The sequence below is a fragment of the Copadichromis virginalis genome, linkage group LG20, assembly GCF_057382275.1.
Source record: "Copadichromis virginalis isolate Kocher_CV1m ecotype Utaka linkage group LG20, C_Virginalis_male_GT1.1, whole genome shotgun sequence".
Classification (NCBI taxonomy): Eukaryota; Metazoa; Chordata; class Actinopteri; order Cichliformes; family Cichlidae; genus Copadichromis; species Copadichromis virginalis.
In genome coordinates, this window is record NC_140637.1 from 5,967,456 (window position 1) to 5,990,765 (window position 23,310).

Sequence of the window (23,310 nt, forward strand, 5' to 3'; positions counted from 1 at the left end):
CTAAAGCAACAGTTGAATGTTGAGGTCATCCACTGGGAACAACAGTTCAATTGGGAACACTCCTCACATTCCTCAGTAGAACAAACCAGTGTTTGCATGTTACTTTCTTCCTCGAGGTGAGATTTGACTCTCAGCTGCATAAGAAGTCAAATGTTATGAAAGACTTTTCCTCCCATGATTTACCTTGCGGTTTAAAAAAGAAAGGAAAATTCTACATAATCATGCCCTCTGGGTAGCAGTATATTTTTCTTAAGACGTATGAGAAAAACTTCCTCATCCTTGAATACCAAGAGATCATATTCTGTATGTGTGATGTATGTTCTCTTTAAGTAAATCAAGTGCTGGTTTCAGTTTACTGCCAGTTGTTTAAAGACATTCTCTTTAGTGTAGATTTGCACCACAGCTGGATCTTACATATTAATAAATTCATTGTTATTCAGATGCTACGCTTTAATATGTTCACTTGGCTCTCTGCTAATATCCTGCAGTTTGGCGCTGGGCAGACAGTCTACATTTTTAGAGCTTCTTCCCTAAATTTGTTATTTTTACACTGCTGCGGAGGCAGTAAACCAAAACAATAAAGCTAACTAAAATACTAAGGTCTGATGTCGCTGCAGCTGCTCTGAATTATTTCGCTTGTAGTTAGATTTCATGGACAGTGCCATTTTGTGAAGATATTTGTCCTTGTTCTAGATTAATAACACATTGCTCAGTTTTAATATTTTAATAGGGAAATGACTGCTTATAGGCCATGAATCTCTCTGTCCCCCAACTGGCCAGATGTTGTTTAAAGGAGCTTAAATGTACACTCAAAGATAGAAAAAGGGTAAATAAAAAGTATTTAAATGCTTTGGGTTGTTGGTTTTTGTTCTTTGTATTTTAACTTCTGATTTCCGCAGTGCAAATAAATTGCAGGTACTGGTTGTCTGCAGCATGGTAATGTTCCCCTTGTCTTTCAAGTTGAAACACAAACCTTTGTTGTAAAGGCCTGACTGACTTTGTTCCCCAGTGTTATGTATGTATTTACCATCCATAATGTACAGTTGCATGTTATGGAACAAGATTAAAGTTCACAGTTCACATTAGCAAAAAAGTGCGCGACAAAAGGTCAGACACACAGAAAATGTTGGCTGTTAGTACTCAGTGGTCTTTAAAACAACTGGAGAATCACAATCGATTTTTTTTTTTTAATATAGAAATTAAAGTTAAGTTGCGGCGTTGAGGTGTTGGCTGCACCATGTCTCTACAGAAAAGCTTCATTGGACCTTAGCAAAAATCCACTGAACAAAACATATTCCTGCACTTGGTGTTTTAATATTGGTGATGACGAGGGCGATTAAAATCTCCCACAGCTGTCCTTTTAGCTTAGGATCTGGTGACTGCAAAAGCCAAAGGTTATTTCATATGAATTTTTATATGCATACATATATATAGTTAGGTAACTGCTTTTAATTGCATGCCACATGTATTATTATATTATTATCATTTCATTTTATGTCTTGTACATTTTTTTTTATTATTTTATTTATGATTAACAACAAAACTAAACTGCCACATAGCAATAACATTAGATTAGATTTTCACAGGATGAATTCAATCAATGTTTAGATATTTTAAAGGGGTCAAACAAAAAACATACAAATACTTGATGAAAGTTTAAAACTCTGAGTTAAATTTCAGGTGGCACATAAGAACTTTGTAAGCGCTGAGCTTTGTACCGGTTTACAGAGATGACTTACAATCTTTAGAACCCCAATACCTTATAAGTATCATTTGGAATACAGTGTGACTCATAAACATGCCAGGAGGCCTTTATGTCAGGCATGATTCAGTAGACCACTTCATCATAAATCAAGGAATTGATTCCAAATGTTTCACACTTTGGCTTCAACCTCTTTTATGCTGGCTTCATCTTAGAGTGATTTTTCAGATCTAGAAACATCAGGTTGAGGTTTAAGTGGAATGCAAAAAACTTTAAAAAATAAATAAATAAAAGAAATAAAGAAATAAAGCCCCCTCAGTGTGAAGTATCAAGAAAGAATGTAGTTTTAAACTTGCTCTGGAAAGTAGAGAAGCATTTCGTCATTTTTTAAAATATTATACGTGCTTTTTTTAATTACACAAATACATTCAGATACTTCCTTTGTTACACGTTGCTAGGACTGGGTTGAACACCCTTTTTGCCTTCAGAACTGCTTTCATTCTTCATGGCATAGATTCAACAAGGTGCTGGAAACATTCCTCAGAGATTTTGGCCCATGTTAAAATGATAGCATCACACAGTGGATGCAGATCTGTTGGCTGTACATCCATGATGCCAGTCTCTCATTCCAACATATCCCATAGATGCTCTGTTGGACTGAGCTATGTGTGAGACTGTGGGGGTCATTTGGGTACAGTGAAAGGGATGAACATGGTCAACAACAAGCTCACTAGGCTTGGCATTTAAACAATGCTCAGTTGGTACTAAGGAGTTCAAAGTATGCCAAAAAAAGATCCATACTTTCATGTTGTTTACACCAAATTCTGACCCTACCATCTGAATGTTGCACCTTTAAGTGAGACTCATCAGGCCAGGCAATGTTTGTCCAAGGTTTTTCAGTCCAATTTCGATGATCCCATTTGAATTGTGGCTCAGTTTCCCAATCTTAGCTGACAGAAATGGCACCTGGTGCCATTCTGCTGCTGTAGCCCATCTGCTTTAACTTTCCTTGTATTGTGTTGTGCTCTTCTGCATACCTTGTAACAAGTGTTGATTTGAGTTACTGTTGCCTTTTTTACAGCTTAACACAGTCTGGTTATTCTCCTTTGACCTCTGGCATTAATAATTCATTTTTCAGCAGCAGTTGAAATACTCTGATATACCGATGTTGGCATCCAAATGGTGCCTGCTCATAACATTATTACTATTATAATAATAATAATGATAAATATGCTGTCGTCTCATGAACAATGAAATAACAGCATTTTAAAAAGCTGGTTATTATTTAATCAAAGCATAAAAGACTTTAATGCATATTCACATCACAATACATTACATTTTGTTTACAAACAACTGTAAAATGACAACAAATATCATGTTCGATGTGGAAGGTGGGCTCCATTAGACTCAGTTAGTGTGCATTTGAGCAACATAATATCATAATTATCATATCATATTTGATAAGATGCCGTACTTTTCTACATGTAACTGAATCAGAATAGGTGAAGCAATATTGACGTGCGTTTTGTGAAGCATTTCTTTTTTCTTTTCTTTCCTTAATGAGCTTCTGTATGTTGTTTACATGATCAAAATAAATTGAACATAAACAAACAATAAATGTAATTAAACATCCTGATGATTTTATCATATCTGGATAATCTGTTGTGAAAGGAGCAATCTTTATTATCAGTGATTAGGACCGGTAAGTTCACTCTACGACACACCGGGCTCATTTATTTAATGAGCCAGAACACAAACAGCAAACTGTAAACCACACAGGGGCCCTGGACCTGCTGTTGAATAGTTAGGATGTCTGCTCGGAAATATTTCCCATGGTATACTGTGGGAATAAGACCTTGCTCACTGTAGGTTTACACTGAGGCTCCAGGGTAGGCTTATTTAGGGTGGACTTAGAGTGACATTCCAAGACGATAGGTGGTATTAGTGTTTCAGAGGGTCCATATGACCTCAGTCTGTCTACAAGGGAAAGGTGTTGTGTGATAGAAATTTCACACAAAATAATGCCTTAATGGATAAAATGTAAAACAAAAATGTAAAAACAACAACAACAGCAAAAAGTGACCATGGTCGCGATTTTTAAAAATATGTTATCACAAGGCAAATTATCTCACAATCTCAGGATAGCCAACATGTTTTCTTATAATGAAAAGACATTTTCCTCCTGTTCTTGAGAAAACAAAGACTCAAATTAATTAGAAAATTATCTCGTGATCACATGGAGAAATATTTTCTTTTGCATAGATTACAAGGACATTATCCTATTATCTGGATAACTTTGTTATTTCAAGATATCAAGATTGAAAGAAAGCGTCACAAACCACAGCTTATATCAGCTTCTCACAGTATCTGCTGAAAAACTTTGTAACTCCTGGTATTCACTTTATTTATTGCTCATCTTTTTTTTAGCACAAGGGAAAAAAGCAGGTAATGAAACTTGTATAATTAATAATATCAAGTTTTAGATTTTAAATGTATTAAATACTGTACAATGGTGGACTGGCTTAGAGAGATAAAATATTTGTATACATGTGGCGGCAGTTCCCATCTCACAATCTGAGCATGAGTTGGGCTACAGCGTAGATATCATAAATTCAACTCAGCACATGTGATCGCTACGAGTGAGTAATTTTTGGTGAAAAGAGTTAAAGCACTGTGATTGACCTTGTGCAGACAATAAACAGACAATAAACCCTGAGGCTACTCAGCTGTGCTGTTCTCAGTACTTCCCCACATCAAACCACTTTTCTAGACCAGAGAAGCTCCATTTCTGATGAAAGAATTTCACTTCACCGGGTCTGGGTACTTATTGTACATTTACGCAGTCTGAGGCAGTTGTATGTGTGTAATGAAGTATTTGTATGGTGTGAGGACCAAATACACAGAAAGAGAATTTAAAGAAAAAGCAGGATTTACATAATGGTGAAAAAGAAGTGCGAAATTTTGTCACACCATATAAAAAGGTTCACTTATATAACTGAAAGGATTTACATGTAAATGACTCTGTTTACTGCTCCTCATATCTCCTGAAATCTTGTCCAAAGATTAAGAGTCACACCTGTTTTAATAAAAAGCGTACAACAAGTAAATAGCATGAAAATAGTCACTATTACTGGCTAACAGATTATATAAAGTTACCAGTCTTACAGGAAGAAAAGTTATTTCATCTCTATAATAAACCACTGTTACTGCCAGTGTTAATGATGTTTTGTCATACTGTTAAAGGAAATCCTGGCTCCCACCTCTATTTCGAGTAAGCTTCTTTTTTATTGACCTGCTATGTTTAACGGTTGATTAAGGAATGGGAATACGAGCTTTTAAATGTAAATACAATTCACACACACTCACACACTGTACATACAACACAAAGTGAGGAGATTTTTGAAAGTCTATGTGTAATTTGGAAAATGTATGCATAGTTTTGACTCTGTGCATCCAATATGTTACATATCATATGCTTGCTTTCAACACTGGATTCTTTAACAAAACTAAACTATAAAACTATAGACACGGTCTTGTTCTCCTCACATTAAAAAGTAGCTCTTTAAGTGTAACAATACTACTTTTTTCCCCACAATCAATATTATCACATTGCTTAATGTTCACGGCCTCTCATCCTTTTTCTTATCTTTCTTGCACACAGATGCCAATTGTGACAAGTTTAATTTAGGAGCTGCATTCCTGAACCTGTGACTACACATGAAATATGTGAAAAACACTGTAATGCTAGTTTAAGCTCGAGGGCCTAATATAAGTCAATTATTAGAGCTTCCTCATTTTAAACTCCATAAATTAAGCAACAGACACTAACATTTACTCCTGTAATTTTCCTGTTTGATTTTCTAGAGCAGTCTGCGTAATCTGACTTGGCTTTAGTTTATACTAACCGCAGTTTTTCTGCTGTGAGAATATTTTTGTTACTTTTACTCTAAATTCTGAAAGGTGCAAACATTTTAGAGAATAAATAAGCAAAGTTTGCTTGCTCAGAATCTGTTAGAGGACACTGAATAAATGTATTTATTGCTCAGCTGAAGGTTAATGATATAATAAGATGCATCGCATAGTTGTTTTTTACATGAATCCTAGCTATACACCATAAAGCAGTTCACTGGCTCTGAAGTTGCTATTAATCTGAGTTTGCTGTGGAACTGAGATGAAAGCTTGATGAACATCAATAATGGTTTTAACAAATAATATAATTAAATGCCCTCCATACAGGCTACATAATATTATAAACCAAAACTCAGTAATATGCCTCATAACACAAGTGGTATTCTCCATTGTGGAATGGTGTTTTAATGGCAAAGTATCAGGCAAAACATCAAAATATCATGGCTTCACCCTGCTTTACATAGCTCCTCCTGGCGCTTTTCCCTCTACAGCATTTTTGCAAAAATGCCTCCGTCTTCCTATATACATTGATATGATCTCATTATTTTTAAAGACTGAGTCAAAGGCAGTTCATAAAACTACATATGAACGCAAAGGGTGGGTCTAAACGAGCTTTGCATAACAAAAGGTCACCAGCTAGTATGCTGTGGTTAAAGTTCTCCTCATGAGGCTCTCAGATGGGATCGAAAGGGGATAGGCTCCGCGGTCTGTATCACATTTGCTGAAGTTTCTGAGTTCTTGAAACCAACTTGCTCCAAGAGTTATGATGCTGAGGAATGTCGGCAGTGTTAAACTCCAAAGTTCTTTCCCTGTGCGTACCTGGGAAGGCAAAGTGCCAAACGGAAAGAAATGAAGGGTCCATTCACCCAAGAAGAAGAGAAGAAGATGGAGGTGCATCAAACTGTCATCCAAGTGCAGGAATTTTATGACGACTTCGGGTTGGGAGGATCTGTATGGAGCTTTGAAGAGAACATATCAGACTAAATTAGTAATACTGAAGAAGCAAATATTGCAATTCAGTGCTGCAGATCCATAAAGTTAGGAGACTCAAAAGAGACTGTGTCATTGTGGCTTCACTTCATGGTCCCCAGTGTGGGATTATACAGTAATACAAATTGCCCTTATTTAGACAAATGTGCTGTATCCAGAAGCACACAGTACAGTAAAATCAGATACTTGACAGATTTATTCACCAACCTCTTTCTTCCCATTTTAAACAAATGCCCAATTTACTAAAAATATACTACAAGTTTCTGCTTAAAATAAGTAGGAAGAGTCAAACACTTGTGTATATGTTTTGTGTCTATTTTATAAATTAGCACACTGTCCATTGATCACAGCATATTTAAACACCAGGAATCTATTCAAGCTACAGTTTGTTAGAGAAAAGTGCTTGCTCTGGATTTGTGGTGGCCCACTACAATCCTAATTTAGATTTGTAAATGTCACAGCATTTTCCTTTCAGTATGAGAACCTCCCTCATGCTTGAAAGTTAACTTTTGACTGTCCAGGCTTGTCAAACTGAAGGAAATTTCAGCTCCCTAACAATTACGGGCAGTTCCAAGAAGCAGCTGATAGCACTTGTTTGTGCAGCCTATGAAACTTATGAACAGCTATTACCCTGCACTTATGTGGCGATTTAAAGTGCTGCATGCTGCTGAAGTTCAGGCTTTTCGCCCAGTGATTTATCATGGGATGTTTTCCGCACAGCTATTGAACAAACTGCTATTCATCAGAGCTGACTTGAAATTGTGTTAGCTGGTCTTGAATCATCAGCAGGAGAAAATCGATTTCTATCACTACGTAAAAAACAAACGTAAGGTAAGCCCAAAATAAATTAAATGTCAATGACGAACCACTGGAAGAAAAAGTTACCTATTCTGTCTGATAACAGGCTAGACGATGTGCCTATCAGTTATATTTATAAGAAAAAAAGTACCAGTCACACCACTGCTCTAGAGAAACCATCCATCTATTTTCTTCCATCTAATTCAGGGTTGAGAGGGGGGCTGGAGCCTGGAGGGGGCTGGAGGTGTCATAGCTTGAGAGGCGGGGTACACCTGGACACGTCGCCAATCTCTAACACAGAGAGACTGACAACTACTCACATTCACATCTAGGATCAATTTCGAATTCCCAGTTAACCTAACTCCAATAATTGCACGTCGGAGAACCCATAGACCCGGGGAGAACATGCAATTATAAATTTATTATAAGCCTCTTGTCAGCACAAGGTTTACTTCTGTCACTCTTTAGGCTCATTTATGGATGCAATCAAAATTCACAAAAGTAGAGAGAGAAAAAGGATTGTCTCAATATCATTTTTACAGAAATAATCAGACTGACCTTGACAGACAAAAATCACGACACTCCGGGTCTGCATCGGTCACAACACAACGGCAGCGCGGTGTCTCTGCCCCCTCGTGTTGGGACGGCTGAACACCACGTCGTTTTCGCTGACGTCCTCTGTAGTTCGACATTCCGTACGGCACAGTGCGCCTTAGAAGGACAGAGAGAGGCCTTTTTTCAGCATTTAGCAACAGATGAGCAAAACAAAGCAAAAATAGTAAATGGAGCAGATACATCAGGACCTTCACACTGTCAGTGCTCAAACCCTACGCAGAAAAAAATTTGTTTTAAGTTTTAATTATTCATTTTAAAGCAATTTTTAAACAACTACATTTTTCTGTTCTCCAGTGAACCAGGGAACATTTGTTCTTTTGACAATGGAAAATGCAGCCAGAAAGGTCAGTGAAACTGAATAAAAAACAAACCTGACATATGACTTCGATATATCACATTTATAATGTCAGCATCCATCACCATATTGTCTATTCTGGCCCTAATCCTCGCATCTGGATAACATTTAGATTCCAAGTGCCAGGTAGGCATCACTTCTTTTCTTTCTCTTTCCACTCATCTCTTTTCAACCATGTGTGATTGATTCTGTGAAAAATAAGGATCTATATAGAGGCCTTTATATCTTTAGGACCTACGAGGTTCTGGGGAAGGGGGGGGGGGGGTCTGCTGACAATGTCAACATTTTATTGTCTGGGCATTTCTGTATGACAAATAAAAGATTCGTTGAATTGACAGATAAAAGCCTTTCTTTTGTAGATTTGACAGATTATGTCAGACTGCCTGCTGCTTATAACTGACTGAGTACCTACAGTGTTGCTGGCATCTTGCTGGGCTGCCTTTACTGTGTCTTTTTCCACTGGAACTTCAGCCTGTGTAATTAACTTCAGGGTGAAATGCATTTGAACCTAATACCTGTTCAATCTAAAGTCGGGGCTGTGAGTCAGAGATCACGCTCAATGTAGCGAAATGCTGTTGTCAGCTGGGGCAGTTATTCCAAAGTGAAAGAAGGGATTTGAGGAAAGCTTTACTTTAAACACTCTTACAATGTGTAGGATCTTTTTGATCAAACTTGTACACACAAATACTTCAAAGTTAGTCTTGTAAGCAAGAACAAAAGGATGGAACATTTGGGATTTCTCCTCTAACTAAGGGTTTGCTATGTTTTTGTTTCAAAAGCATCGAATCCTTTTGGGAATCTTCTGTTTCAGTGCAGTGCTCCAACCATGTAAGAACAAGTTTTCAACACGCACATAATGCACCTAATACTTGCTGCAATAGAGTTACTGGTATTATTTTCACCTTTGTGTGTGTGCGTGTGCGTGTGCAGACCTTCCCTAAGTGTGGGGCCCGCCCCCTAGGGGGGGCGCAGAGCCATTGCAGGGGGAGCGCGGCATGAAAAGGGAAACAACAAAACAACGCTTGGACACTGCTAGCACGGGGCGCCCACACAAACGCAAAGCAGGAGATGAAGCATCGCTGAATATGTTTCCAAACCAACTTCATTCTAAGCCAAAGACTAGAAAATATGGTGAAGCATATCTTCTCTTTGGTTTCACCTGCACAAGTGCCAAGGTAGGTCTCCCCTGCAGAATTGGTTTTCCCTGCCTCGAGAGCATGCGCTGGGCTCTTCAAATCACGGACAAACAGTATCCCACATTCTTGATTTTTAGTTCACAAACACTTGTTGTAATAAATACCTACTCCTGACATTTTGGCGATATTAGCTCTTTATACAGTAAAGTTACAGTGGGATACAAATAATATCAGGCCGTACCTGCCACGATTTGTTCCCTCGGTTCAAATCATGGACAAACAGTATCCCACAGTTGTTCATGTTTTTAAACCCATTTTGCACAGAGAGGCATTTTTTGAAAAATGTATTGATAGCAATGTTGAATATTATTACACAGGACAAAAAAACAACTACAAAAAAAGTTTGGGAACCACTGGTGTAAAGTGTCTGATCTCGCAACAGTATCAAATTCTGCACATCAAATTCAGATTTCCTTTTAAGTTAGGCCAAGCACCACATTTAGTAAGATTTTCATAACTTTTTATAACTTTTAAATAATCCTGCTCAGGAACGGACAAACAGTCAAACCAATCTAGTCACAAATCCTCTTTGGCTGAAGTCTTACAGATAAATATTCTTCTCAGTTAGTTAGCTGGCTTTTTATTTCCAGCTATAGGACTCATCATCTAACTTGTGGCTGCCACTTGCAGTTTGAGTTCAGCTAAAGATCTGTAAAGTAAGGTAAAGGCAGATGCCCAAACACCTGCCAAAGTTCTAAAACCTTTTTGTTATGTCAGTTTCTCCTATAGTGGGTGTGTCCTTACACACATATTTCAACCTCTGACCATGTCTTCACGTCAGATTTTTTCAACAAAAAAAAAAAATCTGAAACTAAACCAAATCCTTGGTAGACGTATAGCATCTTAGACTGCCCCTTTTTGTATTTGTAGTTGAGATGTTTGCTGCTGACAGCAAACATCAACTCGACTCCTTTTTTTCTCCTGCCATAACTTTGACAACTTGTCTAAGAAACACCCCTTATCAAGTGTTTTTCACCAGTTAATAGCAATAGTAAAGGCTATAGCTATATAAAGCTAAATACATAACTTAATTAACATAGAATCAAATAATCATTAAAGATGTAACAATACTTACTTAATTGTTCCCACATAATCTGTTACTACCCAATCCTAAATATATCTGTCAAACCATTTCAGCCAGCGCAATGAAGAAATCTGTCATTGCATTTTATCAATAGACAGACTTAGGCTATGACTCATGGCGTGCACGGAAAACACAATAAATGCACTAACTTTGGTAAATAATATCCTCCACCTGCCTGATTCCAAACTCTTGCAGGAACACTGGCAATCTGTTGGGCCTGCCATCACTTGAATCTGGTGCCTCGGGGTGGGTAACTGGGTGTAACTGCAATGTGTGGTGCCTCTAGTGCACGGCTCCTATTTCAGTTGCAAAAAAAAGCCACGTGCCAATCTTCGTCTGAAAGACTAAATTGCTACTTCTTATAACTCCTGACAAACGAGGAGACGTTGTGCAACCTCTGGGATTCTTGCACAAAAGCGGATTGAACTTAATAAAGCGTGCCTTACTCGGGGGTGTTGATCCAGATGATATCCAAGTGGCAGTAGTAGACGCACTCTTTATCCTTGTAGGAATAGCAGGTGCAGCGCTTTTGTCTGGACTTTGCTTCTGTTGTCTCAGACAGCTGTGAGTCAGCGGAACCCCGGGAGCCAGACACCTTTGAGTCCAATTGGACCATGGCGCGGGACGCCAAGATACCGTTATTAGAAGCAGCTATGTTTAAAAAAACAAAACAATAAAAAATAATAGTAAACAGCTAAATCAGAAGTTCTTCATGAATAAAAAAGGTACTGAGTGCATTCATAAACAACCTTAAAAAATAAATATATCTTATTGCCTACCTTGCAAGACAATAACTGCCAGTATCTTGAAAAGCACGACTCTTGCGAGGATGGACAGCATCTTTGCCATGTCTCAATATATTCCACAAAATAAAGCAAACGCCTGACGAGGAAGCAAATTAATCTCCAACCATCATCGATCCATTAACTTTGGCGCGTGTCCGTGTGCAGTTCATGTGGTCCGCAGATGAAAAAACAAGTGTCGGAGGACGTCGTCTTTCATTCTAATGACTTCATCCCGTAAATCCTGCACCTGCAATTTTTACACTGAGGTGAAGGGAACGTGTTTATTCTAATCCAAGCTTCAGACTGCCGCAGTCGCAAAACAAGTGCGGTCTTTGGAGCGAGGCGAGGAACAAACCCTTGAAGTCGCTTTGCCTTTTAAGACATGCGGGACTTCGGAGGGTACACGCCCACACCTCTCCTAGCACCCACCCTCTGTCAGATGCAGCAGCAGTGTATGTATTTACATATATGCCTATTCATACTTATTTATTTAATGCTTTTACTCGTTTTTACTGGACACCTTTATGAATAAATCAATGAATGAATATTAATACTCTTGAATAGTAATGCTCTTATAACCCATAAAAAGGTATTGCTCAGTGATGGATAAAAGAGACAAACGTGGTCTTGATAGTGAAATAAGTCCTTCAGCTGCACTAATCAGTGCTGTCCTGTTGCCACCCACTGACTGGCGCATATTATCCATAAGTTGAGGGTATGAACTCAACACACAGAGACCCCACCCCAACTAGGAGACTGAAGCCAGGAGCTTTCTTGGTGTGCTGCCCAGAACCACTTATCACTTTTTGCTATTTTCAAGTTTATAGTACAGCTGATTTAAACAAACCCACTTCTAGGCCATCTTGGTGTTGCTGCCACACAGGAAGTGTATTTCCCCCTTGATAGGCCTTTTAATTTTATGGGTAGAGCTTGTTACTAAGTCAGCTGTAAACACTTTTTAAATATATAAATATCATTAAAGTCAGTGTTTTAATTCATTCAAGCCTATTTATGATTTCATTTTAGTGTATTTAACGTGTGTGTAGTTAGCATTGTCACCTCACAACTAGAAGATCATGGGCTCAAATCCACCTGCCACCCAAGGATTGAGTTCCTATGTTCTAAGTTGTTTCTGACTTTCTCACAGTCCAAAGACACACATGTTAAGTTGACTGACAATTCTAAATTGTCCGTAGATGTGAGCGTGAAGGATTGTCTGTCTTTCAGTGTTTACACTGCAATAGACTGGAGACCTGTGTAGGTTGCAATTTTTTTTTACACAGCTTTCCTTCTGTGCATTTTTGCAAAAAAGGAGTTACAGTAAAAAGATTTGCCTTTGAATGTAGCAATTTCCTCTCAACTTCCAGACCAGATAAAAGGTTTATGCTAGAGTTGCTGGTGTTTGGCGTGCAAATAAAGTAAACTTAGCAGTTTGCAAACGACCTGGGACCCCATACAAAACTGGATCAGTTACGTGGCCACCACCTATCAAGAACACAAGCCAGAATGAAGAGACTTGGAAGAGACAGCCAAAGCAACAAAGGTGTTTTACACAGGAATGTTGTTGACTGATCCAATTAATCATCAGAACTTGTCTGGTGATGAATGTAAGACAAACATATCAAGCATTTAGTGACTGATTTACAACCAAATCGAAAATATCAGTCATATTTCAGTGAGAGCCAGTTCCAGCCCAGCTCTGAACAATGAGGGAGGAATAAGTTAAATTTCTAAGTCATGAAGTAGTAATAGCCACATGGAACTAACACTGAAAATTCAAGCAGCAGCATAAATCATTAAATGGCGCTGGTGAGGTCGGCTGCCATGCTGGATGCTCTGCCCTAACTTCTCCACTTTTTGCAGTTTTTCGTCACTTTTTGCTATATCTGCGATAATCTTGCATGGGCATCATGCAAAACACACAAATCCGCTACAGTAGAGACACTTTGGTTTCTATTGGTCTGCAGTACACGAACATTTCACCATGTTTAACTCCGGACCCAACCTGGCCAAAGGAGATCCTGAGAGAGAACAAAGGACGCGACCCTAAGCGACGGCCTCGAGGTAAAAGAGCCGGCATCAGGAACAGGCTACGGGCTCGCGCACACCGCGCACCCATGCCCAGTATCCTGCTAGCCAATGTTCAATCCATCGAGAACAAGCTTGATGACCTCAGAGCCAGAATCAAGTTCCAGAGAGACATTCGGGACTGCAACCTCCTCTGCTTCACCGAGACTTGGCTGAACCCAGCGATACCAGACCACGCCGTGCAGCCGACGGGGTTCTTTTCGGTTTACCGCATGGACAGGACAATGGAGTCGGGGAAGAAAAGAGGTGGTGGAGTGTGTTTGATGGTGAACAACAGATGGTGCGACAGCACAAACATCTCCCCACTCACACGCTCTTGCTCGCCCAATCTGGAGCTTTTGATCGTTAAGTGTCGCCCTTTCTATCTCCCTCGGGAATTCACTGCGGTCATTGCCTGCACTGTTTACATTCCACCTCACGCGGACTCGGACACTGCCTTATGTGAGCTACATGAGGCTCTCACACATCAACAAACACTTCACCGAGATGCCGCACTCATTGTTATGGGAGATTTTAACAGAGTGAATCTCAAACGGACATTTCACAACCTTCACCAGCACATCAACTGCCCCACCTGGGGCACGAGGACATTAGACCACTGCTACACCCCGTTCAAGAACTGTTACAAGGCTCAACCCCTGCCGGCATTTGGAAAATCGGACCATTCCGCCATCTTCCTCATACCTGCTTACAAACAAAGGCTAAAGCAGCAACCACCAATCAGGAGGGAGGTCGCTCGCTGGACGGACCAATCGGTGGCCGCACTGCAGGACGCACTGGACATGTTTCGGCGCAGCTCTGATGACATCAACATGTTTACGGAAGCGGTTGTGGGATTTATCGGGAAACTAGCGGACGACACAGCAGAAAGAACTATCATCCGAACGTTTCCCAACCAGAAGCCGTGGGTGGATAAAAACATCCGCGAAGCTCTGAGATCACGCACCGCTGCCTACAATGAAGGGCTTGTCTCCGGTAATATGGACCTATACAAGGCTGCGTCCTACAACGTGCGCAGTGCGGTCCGAAAGGCAAAGCGGAGCTACGGGGAAAAACTAGAGTCACAGCTACGACAGTGCGACTCTAGGAGCCTGTGGAAAGGACTGCGGACTATAACGGACTATAAACGACCAGCTTCTTCAATGATGAATGCCGATGCTTCACTGGCTGATGAGCTGAACACGTTTTATGCTCGCTTCGACGCCGCAGCAATTAAAACAACAAACGGCTGCGCGCGCTCGGAGTGCACCAGTGAAGAAAATGCATTCGTCATCACAGAGCATGCCGTGAGGAACACCTTCAGGAGGGTGAACACCAGGAAGGCAGCAGGACCAGATGCAATCCCTGGCCGGGTCCTTAGAGCCTGCGCTGATCAACTAGCACCGGTGTTCACGGAGATCTTCAACCTCTCCCTGGCCCAAGCTGTGGTTCCCACGTGCTTCAAACGGTCCATTATTGTCCCTGTTCCAAAGAAACAACAGCCCGCTTGCCACAATGACTACCGTCCAGTAGCACTGACTTCAATTGTGATGAAGTGTTTTGAAAGACTGATGAGAGATCACATCACTTCTTCACTTCCTCCCACCATCGACTCACTTCAGTTTGCTTACCGGACTAATCGTTCCACAGACGATGCCATATCTCACCTGCTCCACACATCCCTGAGTCACCTGGACACTGGCAGAGGGAATTATGTTAGGATGCTGTTCGTGGACTACAGTTCAGCATTCAACACAATAATTCCCTCTAAGCTTTTCACCAAGTTGACGGATCTAGGACTCAGCTCATCACTGTGTCAGTGGATCCTCAACTTCCTCACAGACAGACCCCAATCAGTGAGGGTAGGAAAACAAGTCTCCCCCTCCATCTCACTCAGCACTGGAGTGCCTCAGGGCTGTGTTTTAAGCCCCCTGCTGTACTCACTGTACACTTATGACTGTGTAGCCACATCCGACACCACCTCCATTGTCAAGTTTGCTGACGACACTGCTGTTGTGGGCCTGATCTCCGACAACATCGAGACGGCCTACCTGGAGGAGATTAGGAACCTGGAGACCTGGTGCCAGGAGAATAACCTCCTCCTAAACATCAGCAAGACTAAGGAGCTGATCGTGGACTTCACTACAAAGCAGGCGAGGAATTACAAACCCCTCATTAGGGCTGGGCCATATTATACCGTTCACGGTAATACCGGTATAATGTTAGGCAACGATAGGAAAATGAAATATCGCGATAGAATGGGAGTAAAACGCGCATGCGCAGTGCCTTTGTTTTCATACGCACATGGCCGATTGTTGGTTTGTAAAAATGGTGCAACTTCCGTGATGTGGAACTGGTTTGGTGTTTGTCCGTCAGATACACAACAAAGCACATTTTTTTGCAGAACATGCAAGCGGCCGTTGTTATTGTCGTATTTGTCGGACTAAGATGCTCTTAAATCTGGGAGTAATCTGGGTCCCAAACTCCGTATATTTGACTTCAGGTCAAACAACACTGCAGCATCACTGAGAGTTGAAAACTGTCTAAATTCTTTGATCTTTAATAAAACAATCAGCATTGCTGCTTTACCAGGTGTAACTATAAAGTTTAACTTCCAGGCATCCATGAAAACAAAAGTTATTACATTTAACGGAGTTAGAAGTTAGCAGGAAGCTAGCGGAAGTTAGCTCGCTAGTTTCGCTAGTTACCTAAGCATGATATAGCATGTTCTGACTGAGAGATTTCTGAAAAAATTCAAACGTACAGCTCTGCTATCACTTCCAACATAAATGAAGACAGGAAACTAAACAGCAGTGACGTTTGTAGGGTTACTGAAGTTGGGCTAGCTGGTATATAATGATGTGCTACGTGATCGCTAGCGACACAGCTATGTTAGCATAACATAAACAGTGAAGCTGGAGGACGAACACTAACACTTTTCCACTTATAAAAGTTAACGTGAAGGTTCCTCATGGTTAGAGACAAATGCAATCGCATGGCAGGATGCTGTAAACGGACCAAACTTCAGTCAGGAGAACAACTGAGATAATCCATCCACAATACGAGGTTAGTCATTAATATACTGCAACAACATGGGAATAGAGCAGCTGCCAGAGAATTCAACATTAATGAATCAATGGTACAGAAGTGGAGGAAGCAAGAAGAATGAGTTTAATAAAGTTTGATTTATCTGACTGCTTTGTTTCGCTTAATGTGCCTTATAATCCCGTGTACCTTATGGTCCGAAAAATGCGTACTGCACACTGCAGTTTAATGTTGCAAAGCACCTCTTTTTAACTTCAGTGGATATTATACATGGTTATGCTCAGGATATGTCAGCCCATTTCTACTGGAAATGCCTTTGGGTTAAACTTTCAGCAAGGAATTTGCATTTGCACTGTTACATTTTTATAAAGCTTTAATGTACATAAAAACCAGCTTCTTGTTTACGTGGAAATAAATGGAAGGTTGTCTTTTTGCGCTAGTAATGTTGTGGAGTTGTATTTTGTCTCGCATCAATTATATCGTCAGTTATATCGTTATCGCAAATTTTCAAATATATATCGTGATAAATATTTTTGGCCATATCGCCCTGCTCTACCCCTCATCATCAGTGGCACGCCAGTGGAGAGAGTGGACAGTTTCCGATACCTGGGTGTCCACATCACTCAGGACCTGTCATGGTCCTGTCACATCAACACCCTGGTTAAGAAAGCCCGTCAGCGTCTCTTCTTCCTCAGAAGACTTAGAGACTTCCATCTGCCACTGAAGGTGCTCAAGAACTTCTACTCCTGCACCATCGAGAGCGTCCTGACGTCAAACATCTGCACCTGGTTTGGGAACAGCACCAAGCAGGACAGACGAGATCTGCAAAGGGTGGTGTGCTCGGCAGAACGCATCATTCAATCAGAGCTCCCTGTCCTGCTGTCCATCTACACCAAGCGGTGCAAGTCCAAAGCTAGGAAGATTATGATGGACCTCTCCCATCCCAACAATGGACTCTTCTCACTGTTGAGGTCTGGGAAGCGCTTCCGCTCCCTTAAGGCCAAAACAGAGAGAATGAGGAGGAGCTTCTTCCCCCAGGCTATTCGGGCCCTGAACCAGGTGTAGGACTGGACTCTCCCAAACACGTCACTATAAGACTGGACTCTCACACACGTCACCACACGCACCACCACACATTTCCTATAATCCTATAATTCCTATAATTTATAATCCTTATCTTTATAATCTCTTCTGCTATTTGCACATTCTTTACTGTAAATTCCTAAGTTAATTTGTAAATTTTTGTAGTAAATTGTAAATATTGTAAAACTTGTCTTCTGTCATTTAATGGTCGGGCATTGTACAGCTACAAGCATTTCACCCCCATGTCATACTGTGTATGGTTGTGTGTGTGTGTGACAAATAAAATTTGAATTTGAAATCAAGAAAGCAGCCGGGGGGGGGGGGGGGGGGGGGGGGGGGCGCATTACTGATGTACATCACATACAGAAATAGTCAGTTAAGATGTTGGATGCTGAAAAATTGCAAACCCAACCAAATCAACCCCACAGACCACAAAGGGTTTGTGAATGAGGGTGCTCAAGTGAATAAAAACAAACATATCTCGCTGAGGCTCCAACTCCAATTTCCTTTCAACTGGCTTTCCATCTTGAGGCAGCGATCATTCATGAGCAAACCTGCTAATATCTTCATAGTTTCTTAAACATTACGGTGTGTATCAATGTTGTTTTGTATTGTTCAGTTTCTTTCTATCATATAAACAATACACAGATGATTCATTTAGGAAAAAGAGAAAAAAAAAAAGGAAATACAAAATAAAGCAAAACACACTCCAGTATCACTTCACCTGTTCTGAATCAGATTACATATCAAAAAGGAGCGCAAAGAAATGCTCATTTCTCAAATATGGAAGTGCTTTTTTCCTATTTGCAGAAATAGCTGTCTAAAAATAAACTATAAGATAAAGTGTAGATTATGATTAGGCTTGATTTAAAAGTTCTTCCTGGAATTGGTGTCATTAAACCTAGAAAATGCATCCACATTTATATGAACACTACTGAAAAACTTACTTAGATACATTGGTGTAATGATCCAAAGTATATAATGTTTACCTTCTAATTCTCTGGATAGTCTGCATTAAGTATTCTGGATTAGAACTTTCCTACTGAAGCATCCAAGCAAACTTAAATCTGTCTGACTCTTGAGTGCCCTCTGGTTCCTTCCCAAATTCCCCAAGGCTAAGGTTTTGTGCCATATCCCAGTTCTCTGGCACAATCCCCAAGCTGGGAAACAGAAAGAATTCCAGATTAATTAAGACCATATTCTGTTTTCTTTTTCCTGACCAGTGTTATGGAGACAGAAAGCTATCAGAAAACTGAATATGTGGTTTAGGAGTCACATAATGTACCCATGATTTCAAGGTATCATTTTGGGTTTTCTGTGAAGGATCTCTGCAATCTGGGTGGATGAATCTGATGTTGCACTCTGGCTTCATGATGCTGATTATGTACCAAGAACTAGGCAGTCAAAACAGAATAAGCATGTTACAAAATCTCCTTGGATACCTTGGTTTGGCATAGCTGATCATGGATATTAAACTGAAGCTGTGGAGTGTGAAACCTAATAGCAGGCCTTATTTAATTAAACTTTTCTAATTTTACTCATGAAACATAACAGTCTATTACCAATACCATTCTAAAAATCCACCCCGAACCTACCCCGTTTTCCCAATTGGAAATTTCTGTTATTTCCCAAATTGTTGTAGCAATTGTAAATAATACATCTATTTTCTCTTCGCTTTGACTCAAGAAATCATGCATATAGTTACATATTATAACACGTGTATTCTTATGTTCACTTTCAGCCTGCCAAAAGTGTTTATTATAGCACATTCTAGCCTGACCTGGGAGACATGAGGGAGCATAATACATTAAAGAAGCATTCCAGCTAACACTTTGTCCTGTTTTTCTTGCCCTCCTATGTTTTATTAGAAAACATTTTGTGTGTGCTAAATCTGGGGATTTCCACGCTCATTATCCTGTGGAGCTCCTAAGGTAAGGAGTGGAAAAAACAATAAACAGGTGGTATTAAGATGGATAGGGATATGTAAGCCTATTGAAATGAATCTGATGAACTCATGTAAAATGAGCGGTGGTTAGCACTATCATCTCACAACAGGGAGGTTCTTTTATAGATTTAAGGGCCTTTCAAGGGTTTCTCCCAGTTTTTTGCATGGATATCCCTGGAGCACTCTGGTTTTGCACCCACAGTCCAAAGACATGCATGTTATGTTAACTGGTGAATCTTTAGCCATATGTGTGAGAAAACTGACAAGTAATTTGTGACAATCCTTAAAACTCCCTGAAAAGCCTTCAGCTGATCCAAAATGCTGCAGCGGGAATACTGACAGGAACTAGAAATAGAGAGAATATTTCTCCCATATTGGCTTCTCTTCATTGGCTCCCTGTTAAATTCAGAATCAAGTTTAAGAATCAAGTCTAAGAGGGGTCTTGAATCCCCATCTTATCCAAAAGACCTCATAGTACCACGTTACTCTAGAAGAGCACTTCAGGCTCAAACTGGTGGTTTACTTTGGGTTCCTAGATTCTTTAAAAGTAGAATGGGAGGTAGAGCCTTCATTGTTCTGTGGAACCATCTCCCAGTTTGAATTCGGGAGAAAGACGCCCTCTTTACTTTTAAGATTAGACCTAAAACTTTCCTTTTGGCGAATGCTTAGACCTGGATAAGGTGACCCTGAATCCTCCCTTAGTTATGTTGCTATAAACCTAGGCTACGAGGGGCTTCCATTGATCTACTGTTTCTTGTTCACTCACCTTTTTCTCTCTATGTGCTTATCCTGCCCTCACGACACGTGACCATGTGAAGCTAGACAGCAAGCGAACAAAATAGAGGAGATCTTCCACACAAGGCTTGCTTTTCTTGCTTTTAATGAAGATCCTTTAAAGCCTTATCTCTCTCAAGGCTTCTCCTTGCTATTTCTTATTTGTAACTGAAATATACAGAAAATGAAAATAAATTGCTAGCTAATACACATCTTAATGACAAACTTAGCCTAGCTTAACACGTGCGTTACATTAGCATCGCAGTTCACTCCAGGTAAACACATATAAAGGTTGTTTCTGAACATATTAATACTCCAAAGACGAACGTTTCCCAAGGTACAAGCGTGGAGGGTACTCTTAGCGTGTACATGAACTCGTTCACTCTTTTAATACTGCCGAAGCACTTTTCACGGCATTAACGGAGAAAACACGTCAAAGATATGCGAATAATCAGAGCGCTCCCTCGCTCCCGTTTCCGCACGTACAATACAAAGATTGCTTGTGATAACGATGTCTCACCCTGAGCAAATTTCGAACCCAGACATTTTAACTGTTTTTAGCATGAGTTACTTATAATATTTCTTAACTTTGAACTTATTTATTACTTTGCTTATGTAACTTAATCAGACTATGCATTAACTATTGACTTCTGACCAAAAGGCATAACAGTGCTTATGTACTCTGCATTTAATTATTAGCTATTATTAATGTCTTGTTCACTTCCACGGGGTAATTTTTGTCCTGTGTCTCTCCCATCACCTCTGACCGGTCATGGTGACTTACTTAAGATGTTTCGTCTGGATGCAGACAAGGGTTTCAACCAATTTTTGTAAGACTCTGCAGAAATATGTATGGCTGTGCTGAACTTTCCATGAACGGAACATCCTTCCAAGGTGAGGATTATAACACTAAACACAGCAAGATAGCGCTCAAATGACTAGCAGCTGATCCCGTCTACCCCAGAGATTTCCTGCTTTGCGGTATTGTTGTTGAAGAGCATATGGTTTACCATGACTGATGACTAGCACTTGCTGGAAATTGTATGACCTCCGTGATGCTTCACATTAAGTTGGCGGTATTGTGGGTATGCAAAACCCACAGAGTGGTTGAATCAATATTGTCAAACTAAAACAGTCACAGAGGGCCTGTGAAAGAATGACCTAAATTTGAGATGACAGTTTAAATTGGAAAATAAAGTTGGAATTTAACTTTATATCCACAGAAGACACAGGGTGCACGTTTAAAAGAGAGAAACCCATGTGGATTCACCCCCAAATACAATTTGCATTCCAAGACACTTGTGATGGAGCTGTTTTTTTTCTTGTTGCATAAAGACTTAAACATAAGCGGTTAGCCAAAATTACAGGCAACATGCATACAGCTACTATTGGAGACTGATAGAAAGTCTCTCTACAGTGAGTGCCAAACCAAAACTGTTGCACAGACACAAATGCAGGAAATGTGTCTCAGAATAAAAGCTTGCTGAAACACTGCCCTCTGATTGGCATCTACTGCTTAACTTATTATCAGGGATAAGGAAACAAAGTTTTTTGCACACACTGGGTTTTGAAAAGCAAGGAGAAAGAGTAAAGCTTGGATGTTTCTTAAGAAACACAAAGAACTAAAACGGACAACAGAACACTATAATTTAGTGTTGTTTAAAAACAGTAAGGTTGCTGGTTGTAGGAAAAATGTAAAAAGGCATTAGAAGTAACCTAAAGCAGGAAACATTGAAATCTTAGATGGCTCAAGTTTCATACAGCTTTCAGTATCTGCGCTTACTTTTCACAGAGGAAGGTTGAAAACGCTAAATCACGTTAGGATTTCTGTTTAAGCAATTTGTCAGTTTTCAGTCATCCTACATGTAATTGCGGTATAATCACACTCTCATTTAATTATTACACATGGCATGCACAGTCGGTCGGGGGTGCTCCAAATATTTATTGCCATTTGGAGACCAAATTAATACGTGCATGTTTTTACTTCTGTGCCTCAGCCAAGCAGATGAAGGTTAAAAGAAAACTGATGCCATTTTATAGCCATCTGTTTTGGATTTGAAACATAAAAATTTGCCATTTGAGCAGATTTGATCTGGCCTTCATCTTTGTGATAAAAAAAAGGACCCAATAATTACAATAAAACTCATAATGGCTCACAGTCTAATGTGTTCCTTAAATCATTCATTGCGTTTTGTAACAGCTGTCATTTCAATGAGGCTTTGAGGCTGGGTTTTGGTTTAGCTTGAGTGCCATTCATTTTACAATTTGAGAGGTTATCAACATTCATCTTAAAGTCTTCTTAAATAGCCTGATCAGATTTTATTTACATATACATATAAGCCAGAGTCTAAAGTATGGATGATTGTTTGAGGTAACAAGTAATGTGCCAGTTTATTTAACTTTTCACAGAAATGTGAGTCCAGCATAAGCTCCCCTCACTTTGTTGACAGTACGCTGAAAAACAACAAATGTCAATGTTTTTGCAAACTGGCTATAGCTTAAAAAGAGATACTTTCCACGTAGCCTACTGTAACCCCAACCCACCACGGATTTTTTAAAATGAACATTAACAATAACCAAAGGATCAATGAGACTGTGGCAGCGGTGGACTCTGGCTCAGCTGCAATGGAGGGGTGGTACGGTAAGATCACGGGGCTGTGCCGGGAGGACGGAGAGGACAGGTGAGATGGATTACAACTAATGAACTCGGCCCCTTTCTAGTGCCCGGACTCAGGAACGAGCGGTGTGCTTTCTGTGGGAAGGAGCTGGAAAATATATTCGGTGCCGAAGCAGTGGGGATGCTATATTTAAAAATAAAGGTGCTCAGAGTGTGTCACTTTGAGAACTTTTATTTTTAAAGGTGTGGGTGTTGAACACAGTGTGGGTCCTGATCATATCACAGAGACATTAAAAAAAATTCGAGGAAAGTAATGACCACTTAAATGAGCAGGCTTCGATCACA

At 40.1% G+C, this 23,310-nt stretch overlaps 1 protein-coding gene across 1 annotated transcript; it reads right to left on the reverse strand.

The window, feature by feature from the left end:
• Nucleotides 1–3,089: 3,089 nt before the first annotated feature.
• edn3b (endothelin 3b) lies at nt 3,090–11,839 on the reverse strand. The gene is made up of 4 exons (XM_085444606.1): nt 11,429–11,839; nt 11,096–11,300; nt 7,958–8,110; nt 3,090–6,570 (listed from the first exon to the last, which is right to left on the reverse strand). The coding sequence occupies exons 1-4, from the start codon at nt 11,496–11,498 to the stop codon at nt 6,516–6,518; spliced, it is 483 nt and encodes a 160-aa protein (XP_085300732.1). The 5' UTR covers nt 11,499–11,839; the 3' UTR covers nt 3,090–6,515.
• Nucleotides 11,840–23,310: the final 11,471 nt, after the last annotated feature.